Genomic DNA, 25,461 nt, shown 5'->3' on the forward strand with positions numbered 1-25,461 from the left:
TCCTCCTTCCTCTCATTGGCTTGTTCCTTCACAGACCCTCTGGTGCTGGGTGCTCCCACCATGCAGCTCCTCGGTATCTCGGGTCCATGCAATGGGAACCAGGCAGTCTCAGGCGTTGTTCTTCTCTCACTCCTCTTGCCCCTCGCTTTCTGGTCCGCACTCTCTCCTCTCATCTTCCACACATTCCAAGATCGTTCTTCATAGGATCCCTCAAATTTAGGGGTCCTCCCTCCCTTAGCTCATCTCTACATTTTCTCAGCTGGCTCAGTTAGTTCTCTCTCCCTGGCGGTCACGGTCGTCTGCTCTCCAGCTCACCCCCAACAGCATGACTCAGTTGCAAATGGTGGCCACCATTCTACCGCATCTCAGCTGATCTGACTCCAGACATGTCCATGACCCATACAGCTCTTATTGCCACGGACACTGCCGAATCGAGGATCTTCAGAGGCAGGAACACTTCACCTCCCCAGACATCTAGAACAGAATTGCCAACTCGAACTGATATACCCCTATATTTCTAATGTTATGCTATAGTCCGGTGGAGCTGCAGTTTCCACCCTCCTTCTTGCTGCCCCACGAGAACCGGTGAGGCGAGCCTGGTAATTTCAGAAGTGACTGCTGCTGGTGAGCTGGAGCTGTGCACGCAACATCATTTTCGCCGGTGGAATGACATTCCATCTCGTGGTGCCTCCTGCTCATCCTGCTCATCCATGCCCAGGTGCGTAAATTTCCATGCCTTCCTTTCCTGTTCCATGGGTGGAATTGCCTGCTGTGACTGTCACCATTAGTTAAGAAGGGCATGTGGCATGTGGGGTGAATTGCTTGGCCTCTGGCTGGCCCCGCCATCCCGATCTCCATCCGTGATGGGGGGCAACGACCGGGGGCTGTCCATCCATGGTGGGTGGTGCAGGGCAGGCACAGGCAGACCCAGGGGAGAAAGAGGGAGGGAGAGGAAAGAGAGGAAAGGGAGGGAGAGAAAATTGAATGAAGTAGGGAGAGAAAGAAAGAGTAAGAGGTAGAAAGGATAGAGAGAAAAAGAGTAGGAGAGAAAGGAAAGAGAGAGAAAGGGAGGGAGGGAGAGAATGAGGGAATGAAAGAGGGAGAGAAAGAAAGGATAGAGAGAAAAAGATAGGGAGAAAAAGGAAAGAGAAAGGGAGGGGGAGAAAGGAAAGAGAGAGGAAGGGGGAGAGAAAGAGGATATGAAGGAGGGAGAAAAAGAAAGAGTGAGAGATAGAAAGGATAGAGAGAAAGAGGGAGGGAGAGAAAGGAAAGAGAGAGAAAGAGGGAATGAAGGAGGGAGAAAGAGTGAGAAAAATAAATGATAGAGAGAAAGAGGGAGAGAAAGGAAAGAGAGAAAGGGAGGGAGGGAGAGAGAGAAACAAAAGAGAGATGAGAGAGGAAGGAGAGAGGAAGAGAGAGGAAGGAGGGGAAGCGAATTATGGATGTCAGAACTCATGCATGCCTGATAGAGCGTGCCCACATTTTTAAAATTAATTAATTAATTAATTAATTAATTAATTAATTAATTAATTTATAGTTCTATGCTGCCCAGTCCCAAAGGGACTGCCGCTCAGACACTATACTTTTCCACCAACACTGAAAAAAAAAGTAGAGTGAACACTGCTTCCAACAGGTTGAATTTGTGTTTGGATATATCTTTGCCAATCTTGATGTTGCTAAATGTCATCTATAAAACATTTTGTAATAATTCTCTTTTATGTGCTGCCAACTTTGTTATTTTACTATGTATGATCCCAGTTCCGCTGCTGCCGCATCTTTTGCCTGGCCGAAGAATACCGGAAGCGCCTGTGGCCACCCTGCATGGAGCTTGAAGGCAGCGCTTGTGGCTCTGTTCTCCCCACCCCAAGAGAAGAGTGCCAGGTCCTAAATGGAGGGGAAAGTGCTTTTGGAGCACAGGCTGAAACAGGGGGCACGCGGGGTGGGGTGGGGAAACAGGGCTCCCAGAGAAAGAATCGGTCATACAGGAGAATGAAGTAGATGCCACTTGTGTTCTCCCTGATGCCAAAGCGAAGGACAGAGGGAATTACTCAGCCAGGGAGAGGCGGCCCCTGCCCAGCCACAGCCACTCGCCCAACCTGCTTTTTGGCCTGCCAGGAGGGCTTTTTGGTCAATGCCTGCCAGTCTCCGGCAGGGAGGAAAGCAGCCAAGGGCTGCTGGACAGCCTCAGGATCAGCCAGCAAAGCACGGGAAGGCTGCCGCTGCTGCTGCTGACTGTTACCCAATCCCCCCCCCCTGCAACATTCAATGTATAAGATGCACCCAGTTTTTGATGCACATTTTTGAAATAAAAAGGTGTGTCTTATACACTTCCTTCTTTCCTTTCTTCCTTGTTCCCTCCATTTCTCCTTCCTTCCTTCCCTCCTTCATTCCTCTCCATTCTTTCCTTCCCTCTCTTTCCCTTTTCTTTCTCTCTCTCTTTTCCCTCTCTTTCACAAAAACTTCTGTGCCCTGCCATGCGCCTCGGGGGGTGGGAGGTAGAGGCTCCTCCATGAATGCTCCAATTATCAATGTGTATTTAAAGTACGCTTAACGTTTAACAAAGCCAATGTCTACAAAATATGAGAGAATTCTTGAAAAATAAGGACTACAAATAAGAAGGTGGTTTTTTATGAGGGTGTTTTTTTTAATCCCCACAAAATATTCTCTGAAAAAGCTTTTTCAATTTAACACATAGGTAATGTGATCACTTATTGTTTCAATGAACAATTCCAATATTAAAAAGTCTAAGCAGGCAGGATAAATGAACTTGAGGGGGTGCGTCTCTGTCTCTCTCTCTCTGCTGAAAAAATGAGACTCCCTGCAAGTCAACTTATGGGAAAGGTGGAGAGAGGGCGAGGCGACAGCTCCAGTGTAGGCACAAGTCTATGCCCACTGCTTTTTCCCCAGGGCGCCACTTCTGTGCGTCGGTGGCGAGGCCACCCAACTGCTGCCTCTTGTTTCCTGGGGTATTTTTTTGGTTCCTGTTTCTTCCTGGTGGGGGGAAGAATATCAGCAGGAGTGGGTGGGACATGGTCCCCAGATACAGCTGTAGAAGCCGGGTGGGCTCAGAGCCCACGGGCGACAGTAGATCAGCTGTCAGGCAGGAGAAACAGTGCCAGCTCTACTGTGCAGGGTTTGAAAAACCTGCGTGGAGTTTGTTTTTTGCCTGCACAGCCACGCAACCACACAAGCTAGAGGGAATAGTGGCCAGGATCACAGGATGCGGACGCATCCTATGCTCCTGTCATTCACCTGTGAGCCAGATAAATGGCCTCAGTGGGCCGCATGCAGTCCGCGAGTCGTAGGTTGGGGACCGCTGCTTTAAGTCTTTGGGAAGGTAGTCTTGGGAAGGCTTGGGAAGGTAGCCTTGGGAGGATTTTTTTCATATAGTATTAACTTTTAGTTTATTTAGAAGGCAAGATATGGTTGAACTTTCACAACTGTTGTAACATGCAATTTATATTATAACTAATTTTCAGTAATTACAAGGAACAATATTTTCCTCTATATTGGAAGCCTTATAAAAGTAATTGTGCCCTCACCTTATAAAAGCCTTTAAAACAGTAATTTTGCCCTCACCTCCCCACCTTCTTGAGCTTATTACCTCTTCTGATTTGCTTTCATAAAAATTCCTAACTTGCTCATCAGTTAAAATCTTCTTGTCTTCTGCAAGAATGACAGAGCCTGCTCCAATAATCTTCAGTTGTAGAAAAATGCAAATATGTTTAAAAGGGGGGAAATGGGTTATTAGTTTCAATTCTCAATTTTTTAATATATTAACCAAATATTTAGTTTAAAAATGTTAACTACATTTAAATAAATGTATATCTTACCAAAGCCTTAAAGGAGTTTCTTTCTAAGGAAAAGAATAATAATAAGCCAAAGATACCAATTATTCTTAGAATTAAAAATGCTGTTGATACTTTTTAACTTTTCTTCTACTGCATTCTGCAACTCAATCTTTTTTCCATGATTAGAAACCCAGAGGCAAACAATTAGCTAGTAGATTTGTGCCAAGAAGTTATTAGTTCCCACTTTTTTGAGAGAAATTTATTAACCTTTTTAACGTTAAAAACATTACATATCCAGTTTTCTCAATACTAAGACATCAACATCTATTTGGTTATTTTCATACATATTTCCATCTTATTTACATACTGTTTACTGTTTATAATATTCATATTTACATTTACATTTCCCATACATTAAGTTTACATACATATAATATAAATTTACTTATTATTGCTATTTTCTAACCAATACTGTAATACTATTTTCCCCATACCATATATTATTCCTTTTCCTCTATATTCTGCAGTTCTATTTTTTTATTAATTTTTTATTAATTTTAATTACAATATAAGACTCACACAATATAAAACAAGTGTTTTGTGAATTATGTCCACCACCAGACAAACATTCTGCAGTTCTAGAGGCAGTTTAACCATGTCTGCACAATCCATTACTTTCTTAATTATCATACTTTCTGAAGGGATATTTTCTAATTTCTAGTTCTTCGCATAAGCTATACTTGCTGCCATCAGTATATGTATTATAATATATTGCATTTCTTTGACCCAGGTTCCTCTAAGTATTCCTAGTAAAAACATCTCTGGTTTAAATTCAATTTGGAATCCGGTTATTTCTTGCAGCCAATTCCTTATTTTGCTACAATATTTTCTTGCTTCAGGGCAAGACATATGGAAATAAGAGCCTTGTTCATGCTTACATTTCCAACATCTAGTATTCAATCTTGAGTAAATTTTTGCTAATCTTGCCGGTGCTAGATGCCAATGATAAAACATGTATATGAATAGATTTTCTTTATATGAAGCCAACATTGTTAATTTATAATTTTTTTGTCCACAATTTTTCCCAATCCTACAATTTAATATTATAGCCAAAATTACTTGCCCACACTATCATGTTAATTTTACTATCTCATCTTTTTTTAATTGTACCTCTATAACTGTGTGGTCCAATTCTGCAACCCAACCTGCCTTCTATTGAGGTTCTGTACAGTGGAACCTCGACATACGAGCAGCTCTACTTACGAGCTACTCGAGATAAGAGCTGGGAGGGGAGCGACATTTTTGTTCGCCTCCCGAGCTCACATTCGGGATACGAGCGCCAAGGAGCTGTCTCCTGAAGCCGAACGCTAACTTCCGCTTTCGGCTTCAGGAGACAGCTCCTTGGCGCTCGTATCCCGCGTGTTTTAAAAGGTTGCAGCCGGCCTGGGGGGCTCGGGGGGGTGCTGGCAAGCCCCCCAGGCCGGCTGCAACCTTTTAAAACACGCGCGCCGCTTCGCAGCTGTCTCCTGAAGCCGGAACGCTAACTTCCGCGTTCGGCTTCAGCAGACAGCTGCGAAGCGGCGCGGGTGTTTTAAAACGTGGCAGCCGGCCTGGGGGGCTCGGGGGCTTCCCCCCGAGCCCCCCAGGCCGGCTGCCACATTTTAAAACACGCGCGCCGCTTCGCAGCTGTCTGCTGAAGCCGAACGCGGAAGTTAGCGTTCCGGTTTCAGCAGACAGCTGCGAAGCGGCGCGCGTGTTTTAAAACGTGGCAGCCGGCCTGGGGGGCTCGGGGGCTTCCCCCAGAGCCCCCCAGGCCGGCTGCCACGTTTTAAAACACGCGCGCCGCTTCGCAGCTGTCTCTGAACGCTAACTTCCGTGTTCGGCGGCAGCGGGGTTTTTTTGTTGTTGCACGGATTAATTGACTTTACATTGTTTCCTATGGGAAACAATGTTTCATCATACGAGCGTTCCGACTTACGAGCCTCCTTCCGGAACCAATTAGTCTCGTAAGTCGGGGTTCTACTGTATACTGTATGAGTCAAAAAGAGGGCTGTGAAAATATTTACTGATCCCTATATCCTGGACATAAATTGTTTCAATTCCTACCCTCAAAACGAGGCTATAGAGCAAGACAGCTAGACATAAGAACAGTTTTTTTCCCAAATGCCATCACTCTAATAAAAAAATAATTTCCTCATCGCTGTCAAACTATTCACTAAGGCTGCATTACTATTAGTACTAGTCTTCTCATCATTCCTATCACCCATCTCTTCCTATTTATGACTGTATGACTGTAATTTATAGCGTATATCTTTACAATTTATATTAATATTGATTATTTCCTGATTCCTTATTTGTACCATATGACAATCATTAAGAGTTTTACCTCATGATTCTTGACAAATGTATCTTTTCTTTTATGTACGCTGAGAGCATATGTATCAAAGACAAAATCCTGGTGTGTCCAATCACACCTGACCAATAAAGAATTCTATTCTATTCTCTTCCCTATCGATTTTTAGTAGATAATTATATATAAATTTCTCCTCTGTTCCTAGGAGGATTTTATCTATTGATTGTCATTTCCTATCAATACCAAATTGTTCTATATCCTTTTTATATCTTGTTTGTAATTGTAGGTACAGCCACCAAGCAATGATTTTCTGATCTCTAAATTCTTGTTTTGTCTTCAACTTTCCTTGATTATCCAACAGTTGGTCATACCTTCTTATTTTACTTACCTCTAGTGTATTTAGGTAAATCATGTCCTCCCTTGTGGATAAGCACCTTGGTGCCCTATTATACTGTTTTTTTCCTCCAAACTTGTAGTAATGTATCTCTAATTAAACGATTTTGAAAGTGTGTATGTTTTGTATTCTTTTTCTCCCCTAAATATGCTTGCCACCCTGTTTGCAAATTATGTCCTTCTATTGTGAATATTATTTTATTATTTAAAGCTATCCATTCTTTAATCCCCATTGGTATTTGTTTTACATATTCCTGGTCAGCTGGAGGAGGATGAAGAACTTGAGGACTCTGATACAGATAGTGTTTATGAATTAGTGGTAGGCCCGGGATTACAGGTAGTAGAACATGTGGGAGGCCAGCCACAGGATGTTGCTATGAGTCCAGAATCTAGTGAGGAAGAGTCAGACGTTCACTGGATCAATCCTAAATTCAGAAGGGTCCAAAAACGTAAGGAACAAGTGTTTGGAAGAAGATATTAAGGGAAGGAATGGATTAAATACTAGAGTGATGTATTTGGTACGTCAGGGGGTCAGTGGGGAAGAAGGGTGGAGTTTCAATGTTGTAGAACAAAAATGGAAGGTGTTCCCGTTCAGCTCCCAAGCTAGCAAACTCTTTCTGTGTTATTTTCCAGTCATTTCTGCTGTTTTTGAATCATGCTGTGAGTACATAAATCTTGGTGAATGGAGAAGGGTGGGAGGAATTCAAAAGGAATGTAATTAGGAGAGACAACGGGAGAACAAGAAATGTGCTAGTATGAAGTGTATTTTGAATATGGAAGGAAGAGAATAAAGATGGAGTTTCTTTGTTTATGAAATACTGCATTTAGTAAAAGTTATTTGTAATAGCTAAAATTCTATCAGACACCAGAACAGTATTGCTCATTGATAATTATAACACCCAATCCAGGAGTAAGAAGCCACCTCTAACACTGCTATCCTATAATAATTTAAATTTTATTCTAGGTTTTTTCTCTTGCCCATACAAATTTAGTTATTATTTTATTTAATTCACACAAAAAATCTAATTATCTAATTATCTAATCATTTGGAATAGATATAGCCATCTTGGAAGTACAGTGGTACCTGTACTTACGAACTTAATTCATTCCGTGACCAGGTTCTTAAGTAGAAACGTTTGTAAGAAGAAGCAATTTTCCCCTAAATGAGGGCTAAAGGGATAAAAGGGAATAAAGGTCAAGGCAAACTGTGGCTGTTTATCTGTGTTATTTTGTGGTTCCTGCTCTGAAGTTTCTGTTCCGTGCCGTTGGAGTTTTCAACCCAGCTTTTTCAGACAAGTGGGAGGTGAAAACTCTGGGACTTGCTGTTTGCTCCGAAGATTCAAAAGGACTCCTGAAATGTCTTGGCTCATTCCAGGTTGTCTTCGTTTGTTTTTTCCTGTGTTTTTGTATGCGGCTGAAGTAAGCCTTGCACTATCATTGTTTTCGGACACTAAGAACTGTTTTTGAGTAACCCTTTTTTGTTTATCTAATACAAGTTTGCTGATTAGTAGAGCACGTGTGTGTTTGATTTCTTTTCCTTGGACTGTTACACATTGCCTGAGCCCAGTCAGGCATAACATTATGGAAGGCAAGGACAGTAGGGGCAGTATGAATCTCTGGGGGGGGGGAGCTGATTCCAGAGGGCTGGGGCTCCCACAGAGAAGGTTCTCCCGCTAGGCCCTGCCAAATGACATTATCTAGTTGACAGAACCTGGAGAAGACTGACTCTGTGGGACCTGACCAGTCGCTGGGATTCATGCACCATAAGGCGATCTCAGAGGTATTCTGGTCCCATGTCATGTAGGGCTTTATAGGTCATAACCAACATTTTGAATTGATTCTGGAAACAAATTGGCAGCCAGTGCCGACCGTGGAGTGTTGGAGAGATATGCTCATGTCTGGGCAAGCCCATGACTACTCGTGTGGCTGCATTTTGCACAATTTGAAGTTTCTGAATGCTCTTCAAAGGTAGCCCCATGTAGAGAGCATTGCAGTAGTCAAACCTAGAGGTGATAAGGGCATGAGTGACCGTGAGTAGAGATCCCATATCCAGGTAGGGCCGCAACTGATGCACGTGGCGAACCTGGGCAAAAGCCCCCCTCACCACAGCAGAAAGATGATGTTCTAAAGTCAGCTGTGAATTGAGAGGATGCACAAATGCATACCCTCTCTGAGGGGGTCAAAAGTCCCCCCCAGGGTGATAGAGGGACAGATGGAATTGTCCTTGAGAGGCAGTACCCACAGCCACTCCATTTTGTTGGAGTTAAGTTTGAGCCTGTTGGAACTCATCCAGACCCCAACAGCCTCCAGATACTGGCATGGAGATGTATAACTGATTGCCATCAGTGTACTGATGACAACTAACCCCATGTCCTCAGATGATCTTACCCAGCTGTTTCATGTAGATATTAAACAGCAGGGAGGACTGACTCCTGAGGAATTCCCTGAGGGACCTGGGAGTCAACCTCTGACCCCCCCCCCCACACTAACACCAACTGCGACCAACCAGAGAGGTAGGAGGAGAACCACCGCAAAACAGTACCTGCCATTCCCAGCCCCTCCAGTCGGCACAGAAGGATACCATGGTTAATGGTATTGAAAGCCACTGAGAGGTTAAGGAGCACCAGGATATAGGATAAACCCCTATTCGGGGCCCACCAGAGAGAGAGAGAGAGAGAGAGAGATTGATAGATAGATAGACAGACAGACAGACAGACAGACAGATAAGTTTCCATGCTGTAACAGGAGCTTGAGCGACACCACCTTCTCATCAACCTCCCCCATAATGGGAAGGTTGGAGACAGGACAAAATTTGTTAAATACAACTGGGTCCAGGGAAGGATTCTTGAGGAGTGGGCGCACAAATGCTTTTTTGTAGGGAGCCGGGAAGGACCCCTCTCTCAATGAAATGTTGGTAATCTCCTGGACCCAGCTCTGCATCACCTGCCTGCTGGCCAAAACTAGCCAGGAGGGACACAAGTCCAAAAAGCAGGTAACAGAACTCACAGCTCCAATGGCCTTGTCCACTTCATCAGGTATTACCACGTCAAACTCTCTCCAAACAGATGGACTAAGATGAGCCCCTGTCATCTCGACTGACTTATTGTCAGTCAACATTGCATTCTATTAGAGTAAAGGTCAGTCCAGATCTTTAGTTATCTGCAAAAAACTTATTAAAGTCCTCAGCACTACCCTGCAAGGGTTCGTCAACTCCACCCTAGTTAAGGAGGGAGTGAATCACCCTAAACAGGGCAGCTGGGTGGGATTCTGCCGATGCAATCTGGCCAACATTGTATGCACGTCTTGTCAACCTGATCATCACTTTGTAAATATCCATATGAGCTTTTACAAGTGTTTGGTCAGATTTGGATCTGCTTTTCCTCCAGCGCTTCTCTAGATATCTTTTCTGGTGCTTCATCCCCTGGAGTTCCTTGGTAAACCAAGGAATCTCCAGGGTATACTGCTACAGGGAGGTCGCAAAGGTGCAATTCGGTCTAGAGCCTCCATCACAGCCATATTCCAGGCTGCAGCAAGAGACTTTGCCGAACTGTATACAAGCGAATCTGAAATGCGAAGCATCCTTTGAAAACCTTCATATCCATCAGGCTTCTGGGGCAGAACCTCCTAATCGGTTCCACCTCCCTGCAGGGGAAGATTGGAGCCTTAAAATCCAGCCGTACCAGAAAATGATCTGACCATGACAAAGGCAAGATATCTAAGCCCCTTACTTTCAGATTATTACTCAACTGCTCTGAGAGGAATACCATATTGAGAGCATGTCCCGTTCTGTGAGTTGGGCCATGAACTACTGAGGTCAGGTCAATGGTTGCCATGAACTCCTGCACCAACCCAGAGAATTCACTGAGTGATGGTAGATTGAAATTCCCCAAGACAATAAGTCTGGGGAATTCCACCACCAGCCCAGCTACCTCCTTGAGTAGTACAGGCATGGTTGTTGACACATAGCTGGGAGGCAGGTACATGAGAAACAAGGCCACCTGTACCCCTAGGTCCAACTTCACAAAGAGGGACTCACACCTCGATATGTCAGGAGCAGCGAGTCTGGGTAGGCCAGTGGTCTACTTCACTATGATAGCCATTCCTCCCGTCCTTCCCTGGGGTTGTGGCTGGTGCCACACCTGAAACCCGGCTGAGCACATTTCAGAGAGAGGAACACCTCCCTCCAGACCAGCCAGGTCTCAGTCACACATGCCGGCCTCCTCCTCCAGGAGTAAATCCTGGATGAGGGGAGCTTTATTTACAACCGACCTGGCATTAAGTAGCAGCAGTCTGAGCCCAGGTCTGGATTTCGCTTGTCACCAGTTCCCTGGGCAACCATCCCTTATTCCCTGGGAGCAGCTTACCCCATGTCTCCCACCATATCTGCCTCTCCTCAGCAGAAATGGGATGTTCCAGCCCTCTACCACCCCAGAGAAAAGGTCCCCCACTCCTTTCACCTCCAGGCTGCTAGAAAAACTGGTCCTTCTGTTTTTCCCATTCATCCCAAACATCCTATCTTTCTACATGTATCCATTCACCCATCTCTAAAATAGTACTTAATATCATAGTTCCCTCTAAGCTGAGCAGCGAGCAATCGCTGACTTAAAAATCATCATCAACTCAGAGTTTTCCAAACCTGCCCAGAAGCAGAGAGGAAAAGAGTGAGAGGGAAGGAGAGAGAGAGGAAGAGAGGAAGAGAGAGAAACAGATAGAAAAAAGAGAGGAAGGAAAAGAGAAAGAAAAAGAATGGAAGTAAGGAAGAGAGAAAGAAAATCAAAATCTAGTTTGAAACTAGCTCAACTATTTAAGTGGCATTTTGATATTGATAGAGTTGCCCTATTATGAGCTCACTGTTATAGTACAGTATTTTATTTTGAAATTCTCTGAGGCAAAACAGGGTGGGTTTTTTATTTATTTGTTTGTTTGTTTGTTTGTTTGTTTATTATTTCTGTGCCGCCCAGTCCCGAAGGGACTGCCGCTCAGACACTATACTTTTCCGCTCACCCCCCAAAAAATTAGAGGGAACACTGCTTAATATAATTAAGATTAGTTAAAATTACAATAATAAAATATATATTCACTAAAACCTATCTTCCCTCAAACATTAAAATATACCCTACATTAAAATAAACCATGCATTCCCTTCAAACCATGCACACACAACCTCTCTCCATTCTCACCCACATTCACCTCTCCCCACTTAATAATCAAGAATTGTCCTTAATAAAATTACAATATTAAATTAGATTAAATTAACTAAAGAACTAGTTCTGATGAAAAGAGGATATACTGTCCAGTCTAGCCCAGTCCTACTAGGGATTGTTCTTTCTCCTACAACCGAAGCACAATAAAGTGTTAAGTGTGGTGACAAAACAACAGTCTTATTAATGAGGTCCATTTGTGAGAGAAGGATAGTTCAAGCAAATGCTATCATGAGCATATCCTAGTTTGTGAGTCCCTCCTTGCTTCTTCCCCTAGTCCAGTGATGATGGGTTTCACAGTTACATTCAAAAGTAACCAAACGGAAAGCGCTGACATGTTGTTAAAAGACCTTGTCCTTGTCATCGACTCTCACTTGCTGGCAGGCGCAGGTCCACAATTTACAGCTTTTTCACCAATGCTGGTTCTTGCTAATGGCTCACAATACTGGTAATTTTTTCTTCTTCGGGGGCGTCAGCTCATTCTCACTCTCCTTCAACACTTCCACCTCTCCCAAGAAGTCCCAGGAGGTCCACTCCTTCAGATCACGACTTGACAATGTTGGTTTCTCTTGACTCCCTTGCGGCTCTCACTCTCACTCTTGTGAGCTGTTTCCCCAACTATGTTCAGAAGCTGGGGTTGGTGTTAGCATTGGAATTCTGGCAGGGTGGCTCGTCCCTCTGTCAATCCATTAAGTTCACTTGGGCCCGCCAACAGTTCTCACCTCTGGCCTCCCAAATTCCAGCATCTTCCTGGCAAGAGGCTCAACCTTGCCTCATTGTCAGCTCCTACAAGCCCTTACAAGTGTCGCCAGTTGCTCTCACCCGCTGGCGACCGCAAGTCAGAAACTGAAGCTCCGGCAGGACAGAGCAACTCAGAAGGAAGGGAGAGGAAAGGGGAGGAAAGGAAAGGAAAGTCACCAGCCACTCTCACTTGTTGGTGACCACAAGTCAAAGACTGAAACTCAAGCAGGATGGACCAGCTCGAACAGCTTGGAGGATCACCAGCTACTCTCACCCACTGGTGAGCACAGGTTCACAAATTCAAAAAACAAAGCCCTGGCAAGATGAGGCAGCTCAGAGGGGCAGCCAGTCTCAGATCATTTTTCTCTGGAGCTAAGCTCCAGCATTTCGTGCCCAAAACACCTCAATTGCAGTGCAAAAACCACAGAGGTAGTTCCCAAAAGCACAGTCAATACACACACACTCCAATAGTGTTGAAATCATCGGCAGCAGACTCTGCCTGTTCTCAAAACAGATGGTAAACTACCATTGTCCGCAGCAGTGATCATCCTCTGCTCCTCTCTTACTGCCACTGGAACCGGAAAGCCAGTTATCACAGCTTCAACCATTTGCCAAGGCAGGTTTTGAGGGGTTCTCCTGCCCTTCCACAGTTATGCAGGCATGAAGTATAAAACAAATTTGGTTTGTTAGCATCTAGTAATAGCAATGCACAAATGACAAGCAAGTAAAACCATATATATAGAATGCTCAGCTAGCTCAAAACCACTCCTTTTATATACACTATCAACAACCTCAACCAATCAGATTGTAGGAAATCTGCCCGCCTCCTGGAGCAACCAATCTGGGCATTACATCTGAAGATGTAACACCCCTTCCCACTTGTCATGTACAAACATAATCTTTTAGGAAGGCTGGAGGTCCACACAGTCGTGACGATCTCTGTGGATCTGGCTCTTCTAATGGAGGTACAGGACTGCTGGCATTGTCCATAGTCTTTTCCTTATTTGGTGTCTCCTGTACTGTGATAGAGTGACCAGTTGTTTCAGATGGTTCTGGTAGAGGTGGTACATTTTGCACAGCTCGTAAAACTGGCTGGGAGTCTGTTGGAGTTCTGACTGGGATAGAAACTAATGGAAACTCTGGGGTGGGTGTTTTTGGTTCAAGTGGGGTTGCAGGGAGGTGGGTGGAAGTTGCAGCTCCGCAGGACTACGGTAGAACATCGTGAATACAGGACATTTTTCCTTTGCGTTTTCAATCTTATTCTGGTTGTTCAGTGTGGTGAATTGTTCCTGCCTCTGAAGACCCCCGTCCCGGCTCTCTCCACGGCGGTAAGACCTGTTTTTTGGCGGTGGGCACATTGAGATCTGATCATCTGGGTCGCGGAACTGCGGAATTGGCATCCACGGGCTAGTGCTGCTGATGAAGGAGAAAGGGACTAAGAAACTGAGTAGTGAAGGACCCAGCTGAAATTTGATTTGTGAGGTGAGAGGGGTGAGAGAGAGGGGTGAGAGAGAGAGATCTGTGCCATTTCGGCAGTTTTTCATGGCAGTGAGACCAGTTCTGGCTGTGGACATGCTGGGGATCTAATCAGCTGAGATGCGGAGATGCGGAAATGGCACCCGTGAATTGATGAGAGAACCGAGAAACCGAGAATGAAGGATTGGCTCCGAATTGAGAGGCAAGAGAGGTGACAGAGAGGCGACAGAGAGGTGAGAAAGAGGCAAGAGGGAGATCTGTGCCACAGCAGTCTTGGCCCCCCCGAGTCTACAAGAGAGAGAGATCTACGTCGCAACAGTCCTGTCCCCCCCGAATGGACCCAAGATGCCGAGAAGCCTTTTGGTGGGAGCGCTCGACATGGGAAGGTCTGCCAGGTGGAGGGCCTATTTAGACTGATTATTACCATGAGGGAGGAGACTGAGAGGAGAAGGGGAGACCGAGAAATAAAAACACTGATAAAATAAGCCTGGTGGACTCTGATAAAACCTCATGGAGTCCATATACAAACTGTGTGACACCGCGAAGGGACTCGAAAGTTGGAAATGCCATTGAACAACAATACACTAGAAGGCGGCCAGGGGAGTCAGTGGAAGACAGCAACTGAAACAACTAAGATAGAAAGAAAGATCGGGAGTGCCGACTGGTGGCAGCAACTGACACAAAAAAGAACCTGGGAAACAGAACTAATATAACCAGGACCCAGACATTCCCCACTGAATATTAAACAATTCTAGAATTGACCTTTTTTAAAACATAGGTACTACGTGATTGATTAATTAACGAACTGGACTATTCCCTGTATTCTCAACATTAAATATTTAATATTTTAATAATTAATACTATACTTAATATTAATTTCATATCAATTTTTAGAATATTTTTAAAGTAATTTTTTGATATTGTTAGTATTAATTATTAAGGGTTGCTATTAATGTTTTCAGAATTTAACTTTTAGCTAATTTATGGGGGTTTTAAATGATGGATTATTGGGGTGGGTGGTGTAATTTTTATGATATGAATGAGTGGGGTGGGTGGGATGGTATGTATGGGAACAATGGGGATAGTATGAATGTAGAATATAGCCTACCTGGTGGTGGAGAGATAGGAGGGATGGGGGTATCTATCTCTGGGGTGACAGAGGGCCAGAATATTCCGGTCCTGCTGGGGAGAGGTAGATATGGCAAGAGTCACAGGGCTAGCCATTCTGGAGGAAAAAGAGAACACTGCTTAAAAGCGATCCCTTGTTCCGGTTCCATGAGCTCTACCCAGGGCCCTGGTGATGAGTGTAATCCGGGCCCTGGGCTCCAACTGCTGCTGCTCAATGCTAGATTGGTAGTAAACAAAGCTCTCCTCATCCGGGATTTGATCCTGGATGAGGAGGCCAATCTGGAATGTGTGACTGAAACCTGGCTGGGCCCGGAGGGAGGCGTTCCTCTCTCAGAAATATGCCCAGCCGGGTTTCAGGTATGGCATCAGCCTTGACCCCAGGGAACGGGGGGGAGGAGTGGCTATTGTAGCCAAGAAGAATCTTGGCCTGTGTAGACTCGTTGCTCCTGAGATTGCGGGTTGTGAGTCCCTCCTTGTGAAGTTGGATTTAGGGGTTCAGGTGGTCTTGTTACCGATGTACCTGCCTCTGAGCTGCATGTCAAGAGCCATGCCTGTGCTGCTCAAGGTGGTGGCTGGGTTGGCGGTGGAGTTCCCCAGACTTATTGTCCTGGGGGACTTCAATCTGCCATCACTCGGCAGTTCCTCTGGACTAGCACAGGAGTTCATGGCCACCATGACAACCATGGACCTGACTCAAGTATTTCAGGGTCTAACTCACAAGGGGGGACACACACCCGACATGGTATTCCTCTCGGAGCAATTGAGTAATGGTCTAAGACTAAGGGGCTTAGAATCATTGCCTTTGTCATGGTCAGACCATTTCCTACTGTGGCTTGATTTCCTGGCTCCAATCCTCCCCTGTAGGGAGGAAAAACCAATTAGGAGGTTCCGCCCCAGACGCCTGATGGACCCAGAGGGCTTTCAGAGGGCGCTTGGGGTTTTACCAGATTTACTCATCCACAGCTCGGCGGAGTCTCTTGCTGAGGCCTGGAACAAGGCTGCAGCAGAGGCTCTTGACTGAATTGCGCCATTGTGACCTCTCTGTGGCACTAGACCCCATAGAGCTCCATGGTTCAACGAGGAGCTCCGGGAGTTGAAATGCCAGAAGAGACATCTAGAGATGGAGAAAGAGTAAGTCCGAATCCAATCGAACACTTGTAAGAGCTTTTATAAAGACTTACAAAGTGGCGCTCAAGGCAGAAAAATGCACATACCATGCCGCCTTGATTGCATCAGCGGAATCCCGCCCGGCCGCTCTGTTTAGGGTGACCCGCTCCCTTATACATCAGGGGGCAGTTGGGGAGCCCTTGCAGGGCAGTGCTGAGGAATTTAACTCATTTTTCGCTGATAAAGTCACTTGGATCAGGGCGGACCTCAATTCCAATTGTATAGCAGTATCGGCTGACAACAAGTCAGCCGAGGTGACTGGGGCTAAACTTCTTTGTCCATCTGTCTGGGAGGAGTTTGACTTGGTGACACCTGATGAAGTGGACAAGGTCATTGGAGCTGTGAGTTCCGCCACCTGTTTACTGGATCCATGTCCCCCTTGGTGGGTTTCAGCCAGCCGAGAGGTGGCACGGAGCTGAGTCCAGGAGATTGTCAATGCCTCCTTGGGGAGGGAGTCCTTTCCTGCTCCTTATAAGGAGGCACTTGTGCGCCCCCTCCTCAAGAAGCCTTCCCTGGACCCAGCCATACTTAATAACTATCATCCAGTCTCCAAACTTCTGTTTATGGGGAAGGTTGTTGAGAAGGTGGTGGCGCTCCAAGTCCAGCGGTCCTTAGAAGAAGCCGATTATCTAGGCCCTCAGCAGTCTGGATTCAGGCCCGGCTACAGCAAGGAAACTGCTTTGGTCACGTTGATGGATGATCTCTGGCGGGTCCGGGACAGGGGCTTGTCCTCTGTCCTGGTGCTTCTTGACCTCTCAGCAGCTTTTGATACCATCAACCATGGTATCCTTCTGCGCCGGCTGGAGGGGTTGGGAGTGGGAGGAACAGTTCTGTAGTGGTTCTCCTCCTACCTCTCCGGTCCGTCGCAATCAGTGTTAGTGGGGGGTCAGAGGTCGACCTCTAGGTCTCTCCCTTGTGGGGTGCCTCAGGGGTCTGTCCTCTCCCCCCTGCTATTTAATATCTACATGAATCCACTGGGTGGAATCATCCAAGGGCATGGGGTGAGGTATCATCAGTATGCCATTGATACCCAGTTATACATCGCCACCCCATGTCCAGTCAACAAAGCAGTGGAAGTGATGTGCTGGTGCCCGGAGGCTGTTGGGGTCTGGATGGGTGTCAACAAGCTCAAACTCAACCCAGACAAGATGGAGTGGCTGTGGGTCTTGCCTCCCAAGGACAATTCCATCTGTCTGTCCATTACTCTGGGGGGGAATTATTCACCCCCTCAGAGAGGGTTTGCAACTTGGGTGTCCTCCTCAATCCACAGCTAACATTGGAACACCATCTTTCGGCTGTGGCGAGGAGGGTGTTTGCCCAGGTCCGCGTGGTGCACCAGTAGCAGCCCTATTTGGACAGGGAGTCATTGCTCACAGTCGCTCATGCCCTCATCACCTCAAGGTTCGATTACTGCAATGCGCTCTACATGGGGCTACCTTTGAAAAGTGTTCGGAAACTTCAGATCGTGCAGAATGCAGCTGTGAGAGCAATCATGGGATTTCCCAGATATGCCCATGTCACACCAACACTCTGCAGTCTTCATTGGTTGCTGTTCAGTTTCTGGTCACAATTCAAAGTGCTGATAATGACCTTTAAAGCCCTACATGGCATTGGACCAGAATACCTCCGGAACCGCTTTCTTCCGCACGAATCCCAGCGGCCGAGAAAGTCCCACAGAGTTGGCCTTCTCAGGGTCCCGTCGACCAAACAATGTCATTTGGCGAGCCCCAGGGGAAGAGCCTTCTATGTGGCGGCCCCGGCCCTCTGGAATCAACCACCCTCCTTGTCTTTCACAAGTTACTTAAGACCCACCTATATCGCCAGGCATGGGGGAACTAAGACATCTCCCCCAGGCTCAGTGTCCCCCGTAAGCTGCGCGCGTGCACACGTGCGTGCCCCAAAATACCCCCCGCACACCCTTTTTCACGGGCGCGTGCTCCCCATCCCCCTGCCAGCCCGCAGAGGGGGGGCAGGGAGGCGCCGGCAGTAGAAGGGAAGGGAGCTGCGGGCGCCCCTGCCTCCCCTCGGTGCCTCCAGCCCGGTCGGCCTTTCGGCACTGCCCCCTGCCCGCCCAATCCGCCCCCGCTGCTCCTCCGCCACCTCCTGCCTTGGGGCGCGGCTCCTCCCACACCAGGAATGCACGCCCTGCCCGTCTCACAGTCCCTTTGCCGAGAGCACTTTCGTCCCGGGCTCTCAGCAAGGGGGTTGCAGGAGAGGCGGAGCAGACGTTCTCACAGCGGAGGCTGGCGAAGGTGATATTCAATGTCGTGGGTGCATGGGTGGTTGCGCGCGCTCCCTATCCCGCCGGCGAAGGCTTTTCTTATTTTGAATGATCCGGGCAGGCTGGCAGGGGGATGGGGAGTGCACGCCTGACATTGAAAATCACCTTTGCCAGCCTCCACTGTGAGAAGAATGGAGAGAGAATGAGAGTGAGAGCAACAGACAGCAAGATAAAGAGAAAGTGAGAAAGAGAGAGAGAGATCAAGGGGGGAGAGAAAGATATAGCAAGAGAGAGAGAACAAGAAAGACAAAGAGAGGGAGAAAGAAAACAAGAGAGAGAAAGTGAGAAAAAGAGAGAGAGCAAGAGGGGAGAGAGAAAGAGAGAGAGAGAAAGAGAAAGAGAGATGAGAGAGGAAGGAAGAGAGTGAGAGAGAGGAAGAAAGCAAGAGAGAGAGAGACAGAGAAAGCAAGAGAGAGAGAAGAGTGGAAGGAAGAGATAGAGAGAAATGATAGGAAAAAGGGGAGAAAAAATGAGAAAATGATTGAGGCAGAGAATGACAGGAAAGAGAGAGAAACAGAGAGAGAAGTGACTCTTGATTTAAAGCATATAGTAAAAGCACTTAAATAATAACAGAGAAAAAAACCCAGCCCTCACCTGTTTTTATTAATAGTTATGTTTTTGGTTTTGCTGGTTGATTTAGCTTTAATAGTAATGGATTTTGGTTTTTTAAAAATTAATTTCTTTTAATAAAAAAGAAGGGATTTTTTTTCTTATTTATGTGTGCGTGTGTGTGTGTATGTATGTGTGTGTGTGTGTGTGTGTGTGTATATATATATATATATATATATATGTAGATTGTTCTGAGTTCGGGTTTTGCCCTGTGTAATGTTTTGCATGTCTATGCGACGTTTCGGCGAAATCACATTCACCATCATCAGGCTGGAGTTCCAATCTTTGTGTTTTTGCAAATGAATATTAGCAACTGACATTTCTTCTTAGCATGTAGTGTGGGGGTGGAGATTTGCTTTGAATGTATCTCCACCCCCACACTACATGCTAAGAAGAAATGTCAGTTGCTAATATTCATTTGCAAAAACACAAAGATTGGAACTCCAGCCTGATGATGGTGAATGTGATTTCGCCGAAACGTCGCATAGACATGCAAAACATTACACAGGGCAAAACCCGAACTCAGAACAATCTACATACATATACCCGTGAAAATTTACGAAAACAAATATATATATATATATATATATATATATATATATATATATATATATATATATATATATGCCGCCCAGTCCCAAGGGGACTGCCACTCAGACACTATACTTTTCCACCCACACTGAAAAAAAATTAGAGGGAACATTGCCCAGGCTTATTATATTTCATGTTTGATGTGTATGTGCTGTATGGTTTTTAATTGTTGAGGTTTTTATATATTTTATTATTAGATTTGTTCCATTGTTATGCTGTTTTTATTACTGTTGTGAGACACCCCAAGTCTTCGGAGAGGGGTGGCATACAAATCTAATAAATTATCATTATTAAATTATTATTATTTTCAATGTCGGGCACGTCGGCACGTGTGCTCCCCATCCCCCTGCCAGCCCACCCAGAACATTCAAAATAAGAAAAACCTTCACCGGCCTCCGCTGTGAGAACGCCTGCCCCGCCTCTCCTGCAGCCCCCTCACTGACAGCCCGGGACGAAAGTGCTCTTGGTGAAGGGACTGCGAGAGGGGCGGGGTGGGCGTTCCCACTTCGGGAGGAGCCACGTCCCAAGGTTGGAAGTGGAGGAGGAGAAAGAGAGGCAGATCGGGCGGGCGGGCAGCGGCAAGAAGCCAGGGGTGCGAGGGTGGAGTTGCTGGGGGGCGGGGTGGCCGCGGCTCCTTGCTCGCCCTTGGAAAAGGGTGCGTGGGGGTGTTTTAGGGTGCACAAGCATGCAGGCGCACAACTTAGAGACACTTTTCCCAGGCTTTTATATTTTATGTTTGGTATGTATGTATTGTTTGGTTTTAAATGATGGGGCATTAGCACTGAACAAGGGGTTTAAGATTAGACATTTGGATTTTGAGTGTGCATATTTAAATGCTACATTATCTGAAGTGGTGTACATTATCTGAAGAGATGTACTTGAAACCAGCATTAGGTTTTGAGCTGGATGACACCAGAAAGGTTTATAAATTAAAGAAAGCACTGTATGGGTTGAAGCAATCTGATAGAAACTGGAACACATATTTGAATGTAAAATTGTTAAAGATGGGCTTCAAAAAAAGTACAGCAGATGCTTGTGTGTATACTAAGGATTAGGAGATAAACAGGTCATGATTATTGTATATGTTGATGACAAATGTGTATGTGCAGGAAGACAGCGTAATCCAAACCGTGTTTGATGACTTGAGTAAGTCATCCATGGTTAAAGGCTACACCACTATCTTGGCATAGATGGAATAAATATAAAAGGAAAAGATATTTTATTAAGTCAAAAGAAAAAGATCTTGGAGTTTATAGAGAAAGTAAATTTAAGAGATGCTAAAGCTGTAAAAACTCCAATGAATGTTGACTTTCACAAGTAAGACAATAATGAAATGTTTTAATACCCAGATCTGTATAGGTCCATTATAAGTAGTCTTTTACACATTGCAAATTATACTGGGCCTGATATATCATATGCTGCTGGAGTGTTGAGTAGGAGAATTACAAAACCTACAATTAGAGATTGGCAAGGAATTAAAAGGGTATTGAGATATTTAAAAAGTACTACTGAATATGGTTTTAATATTTCACCAAAGCAAGTGAATGAACTAAATCATATGGTGGACAATTCATTTGTGAGTTTGGAAGACAGAAAATCATGCAAAGGTTATGTAATAAAATATGCAAATGTGCCCATTGTATGGAAAACCAGAAAGCAGACTTCCATAAGTTTGTCAACAGCAGAATCAGAATTTGCAGCATTATCTGAAGCATGTTGTAAATTATTGTGGATAGAACAATTGTTAAAAGATCTTGGTGAGAACGTGATAAAACTTATCACTGTATTTGAAGATTCTCAAACCTGTATGTACTTGGCTGAAGCAGAAAATTTAAAAGCCGGAATGAAGTATGTAGTTCTAAAGTACCAGAATGTAAAGCAATTAATCCAAAACGGAGACATCAAACTGTGTTATATAGAATCAGAGTTTAATATTGCAGATGGATTAACAAAGCCATGTATAATGTAAAACACAGTAGAATTATGGATGAACTATGTATCACTGTGCTGGAATATTAGAAGGGGTGTCAGGATATAAAACCTAAGGTAATAGTCCAAGTACAGTGGAAATGCTGTAATTACTATAAAATAGAAGGAATGCTGAGTCATGGTGCATCAGCAGAATGATACAATCTGTTCTACAACCTGATTGGTCAATACTTGTATATATTGTAATGCACCTTTGCATAGGTGTGGTCTTGTGGTTTGGTTTTGTGGTTGGTTTATTGTGATTAGTAGTGGTCTAGTGGTTGGTTGGATGGTCTGTGATGAAGTCTAGTGTAGTAGTTTGGTTAGATGTTCTGTAATATAGTATAGAGTTAATAGTTTTTGATAATAATAAGAAGTAAAAGTCTTCTGAAGGAAGAACTCCTGCTATAGTATCCTTATTAGGAGAACTGTCCAGTGACTGGTCTCCTCCATGTTTCCAAAGCAAATTCAAAATTAACTCTGACATGAACAACAGAACAATTGGGTTGAGTATTTACCCATCTCAGAATTTGCATTCAATAATTCCCAACACACCTCCACTCAGACCACTCCGTTTTATGCCAACCTAGGTTATCATCCCCAACTCTTCCCCCTCACACTTCTAGATTCCCCAGTTCCTATGTCTGAAGAGTTTCTATTAGAGCTCCAGTCTGTGCATCAAGTTGTCAAGCAGCAATTAGAATGGATCAAGGCAGACTACAAATGATTCGGGGACCGATCCCGGCGAGATTTTATTTATTTATTTATTATTTAGATGCACCACCATTGGATGTAGGTGATTGTGTCTGGCTCTCAATGAAATACCTACCCACTGACTGACCAGCTTGGAAGTTGGATCACTAGTTCCTAGGTCCCTTTCTGATAGAGGCTGTCATCAATCCCCTATCCTACCAGTTGACATTGCCCCGCATGCTTTGAATTCACCCTGTTTTTCATCGTTGTCTTCTTGTTCCAGCCTGTCCTTCTTGTTCCTCTATTCTGTGCATGACAGTCAGCTGCACCCAACATCTAGGATGCAAAACTGTAGCCTGAGATTGCCAATATCCTGGACTCCCATTGTTTGAAAGGCCAATTTTAAGTATTTGGTGGAATGTGTGGGGCATGAATCAGAGGAGTTTACATGGCAGGATGCAGACACTTTTGATGTTCCAGTTCTAGTATGGACCTTTCATGAACAGTTCCCTTGGAAACCGCATCCTGATCGTCAGTCCCAGGGAAAGGGCCCTGCGGTGAGGGATAGTGTGACAGTTCACTCACGTACTGCGCAGAGTCCATTAGTTATGGACTCTGAGTCCGAAGATGCAGAGATGGTGGAAGGGAAAAGCAAGCATCCTGTATTTCTAGCATCTGACAGGGACAGGGACAGTGATGAGGGGTCAGGGTTAGGGGCGGAACAACAGCCAGGGCCTTCAGCACTTCCTGTCAGGAATGACACAGCATATCCAGGGCCCAGCGAATCAGGGAAGGACATACCATGTTCAGGGCTCAGCAAATCAGCGGATGATACAGCACATTCAGGGCTCAGTGAATCAGGGAATGATACAGAAGGTCCATGGCTCAGCAAATCAGAGACAGAGCAGAGATGGAACCTCTTCTGAATCAGGGAATGATACAGAAGGTCCATGGCTCAGCAAATCAGAGACAGAGCAGAGATGGAACCTCTTCTGGATGCCAGAATGTGAGGGTCAAGGAAGAGAGATGCCTGGTTGGCTGGGAGAATGGTCACTCATAGGCTGTTGGGACATTGGGTCACGCCCTCACCCTATTTAAGGGTGAGGCATGCACCACCTTGTTGCAGACGTACAATGACTTTCATTGTGGAATCATTTTGTCTTGTCTCTTGCATTTCAGATTGGATTTAAAAAGTTACTTTCTTAGCTTTGCTAATGGTTTTGAGTACTTCATCTAAAATCCCTGGCTACAACTGGTAACTGTTACAGTGTTATCTTTGTTCTGGGATTTTAACCAAACGATAAAATGTTGCTAGTTTGCTTCTCTTGCTGAAAAGACTCGAATCATTTGTAGTCTTTAACCTCTCGCTTAAAGGTTCTTACTATATTGGAACTTTTGTATATATTAAATCCTGTTATGAATTAGACAAGTTGTGTACATCTAAGTACTGGGGCCAGCACCAGGACAGAACAAGTTCATTTTAAATTCCAAATTTAGGAGGGGAGAATCTAGTTAAAATTTTAAACAGTTAAAAATGTCTAGTTTAAGTATTTAAAATTCTATAGTTCAAAATGGTCTAGTTTAAAAATGTAAAGTTTTAGCAGATCATTTAAATTGTCCAATTTTAAAATATTCAGTGTTGAGTGGGGTTAAGTGTGAGGTTTGTCCTTAGCCTATATTGGAATGTTCTATAATTCTTCCTTTCCTCCCTTCCTTCTTATGATATAATCTAAGTGCAATTGTTATTGCTATTTCTGGCATATCTTCTAGTGCATCATTTACTACTTTGTCATGTCATTGTTTTTAATCACTGTGCGATTTTCTTGCAGTAGATAACTAGGTGGTCCATTGCTTCTTCAGCTTGTTTGCATAGGTGGCATTTGCATTGTTGCTGTTTTTCCATTCTGCCTTTATATTCATTTGTTCTTAAGGCTTAATATGTATCCAGAAATCTCTGTCACTTACTTCAATTTTCCTGCTCTTAGCCATTACTATATCATTATTTGCTTTGATTACTATTACTTTTAATGCATTGATCATGTAATACTGTGCTTGCCAGGTCTTTTTTGTACTCTTTCTTTGGTATTTTTTGTAGACCAGATTGGTCTTTCCAGCACTCAATAAGCCTTTATGGTATACTATGTATGCTGAATATTTTATACTTATCTTATACTTATTTTATCTTTATACTTATTTAATCCATCATATAATTTTAACCCTAAAACCTTATTTTACATAAGTGGTGTGTATGTGTGTGTATGTGTGTGTGTTGTTATGCAGACTTTCACAAACACTTAAGGAAAAAGATAAAATTTCTTTTGATTTACGTGTTTTTAACCACTAAATTGAAAGTGATTTATCATTTTGTTCTTCATGTTAATGTTTTCTCTAGTCTACAGTTCACAATTTCTGGACAGTCTTTCAGCTAAATATTAATCAGATCAAAGTTTGTCACAGCGAAACAAGTTCAGCCACATTCTGTTATATCCCTTATATATTACTTATTAATTACCTTATTTATTCAATATCTTTGAATAACAAACATTATTTTAAACAATACTGTACTTTAAGAGCTGCCAAAAATCATTGAGGCTGTAATCACTTGAATGTCAGAGAGAAGAGCATTACCCAAAAGCAGCTGTCACATCTGGCAGTAAATCATAATAATGATTTTTCCAATGATCTTAGTAATCTACAGGTCTGTTAGATTTATCTGGCAACATATTGGTTAATACTTTGAATCCCATTAGAAAAACCTCAACTTGGTTCAATAATTAATAAGTAAACAATGCAGGAATTTCAAAACTAATAGGTGCATAATAAGGTGCTTATTTGAGCAATCTGGCTGCTGCATTCTGTATAATAGCAGCTTCTAAACCATATGAAGGTGGAAGAGGGCCCTGTGTCCCAACGGTAGATAAAGCAGCAAAAACATCTTCTAGGAGAAGGGAAGCTCTGATTGCAAACTTCCACTGCCTTGTGGATATGTTTATAATTGAAAAAGGCATCAGGACTAAACTTTGAGGCAAAATCTGGAGCCAGAGTTCTGGAAGCAGTTCATGACTGTGT

At 44.3% G+C, this 25,461-nt stretch overlaps 1 protein-coding gene across 1 annotated transcript in view; it reads right to left on the minus strand.

The window, feature by feature from the left end:
- NME8 (NME/NM23 family member 8) overlaps nt 1–25,461 on the minus strand; it is a 245,123-nt gene that overhangs the window by 98,473 nt on the left and 121,189 nt on the right. The window contains exon 8 of the mRNA XM_070728254.1: nt 3,605–3,697. Coding sequence (XP_070584355.1) covers nt 3,605–3,697 — 93 coding nt within the window. The remainder of the gene's footprint in view (nt 1–3,604; nt 3,698–25,461) is intronic.

This window comes from Erythrolamprus reginae, chromosome Z (genome assembly GCF_031021105.1).
Source record: "Erythrolamprus reginae isolate rEryReg1 chromosome Z, rEryReg1.hap1, whole genome shotgun sequence".
NCBI classification, from domain to species: Eukaryota; Metazoa; Chordata; class Lepidosauria; order Squamata; family Dipsadidae; genus Erythrolamprus; species Erythrolamprus reginae.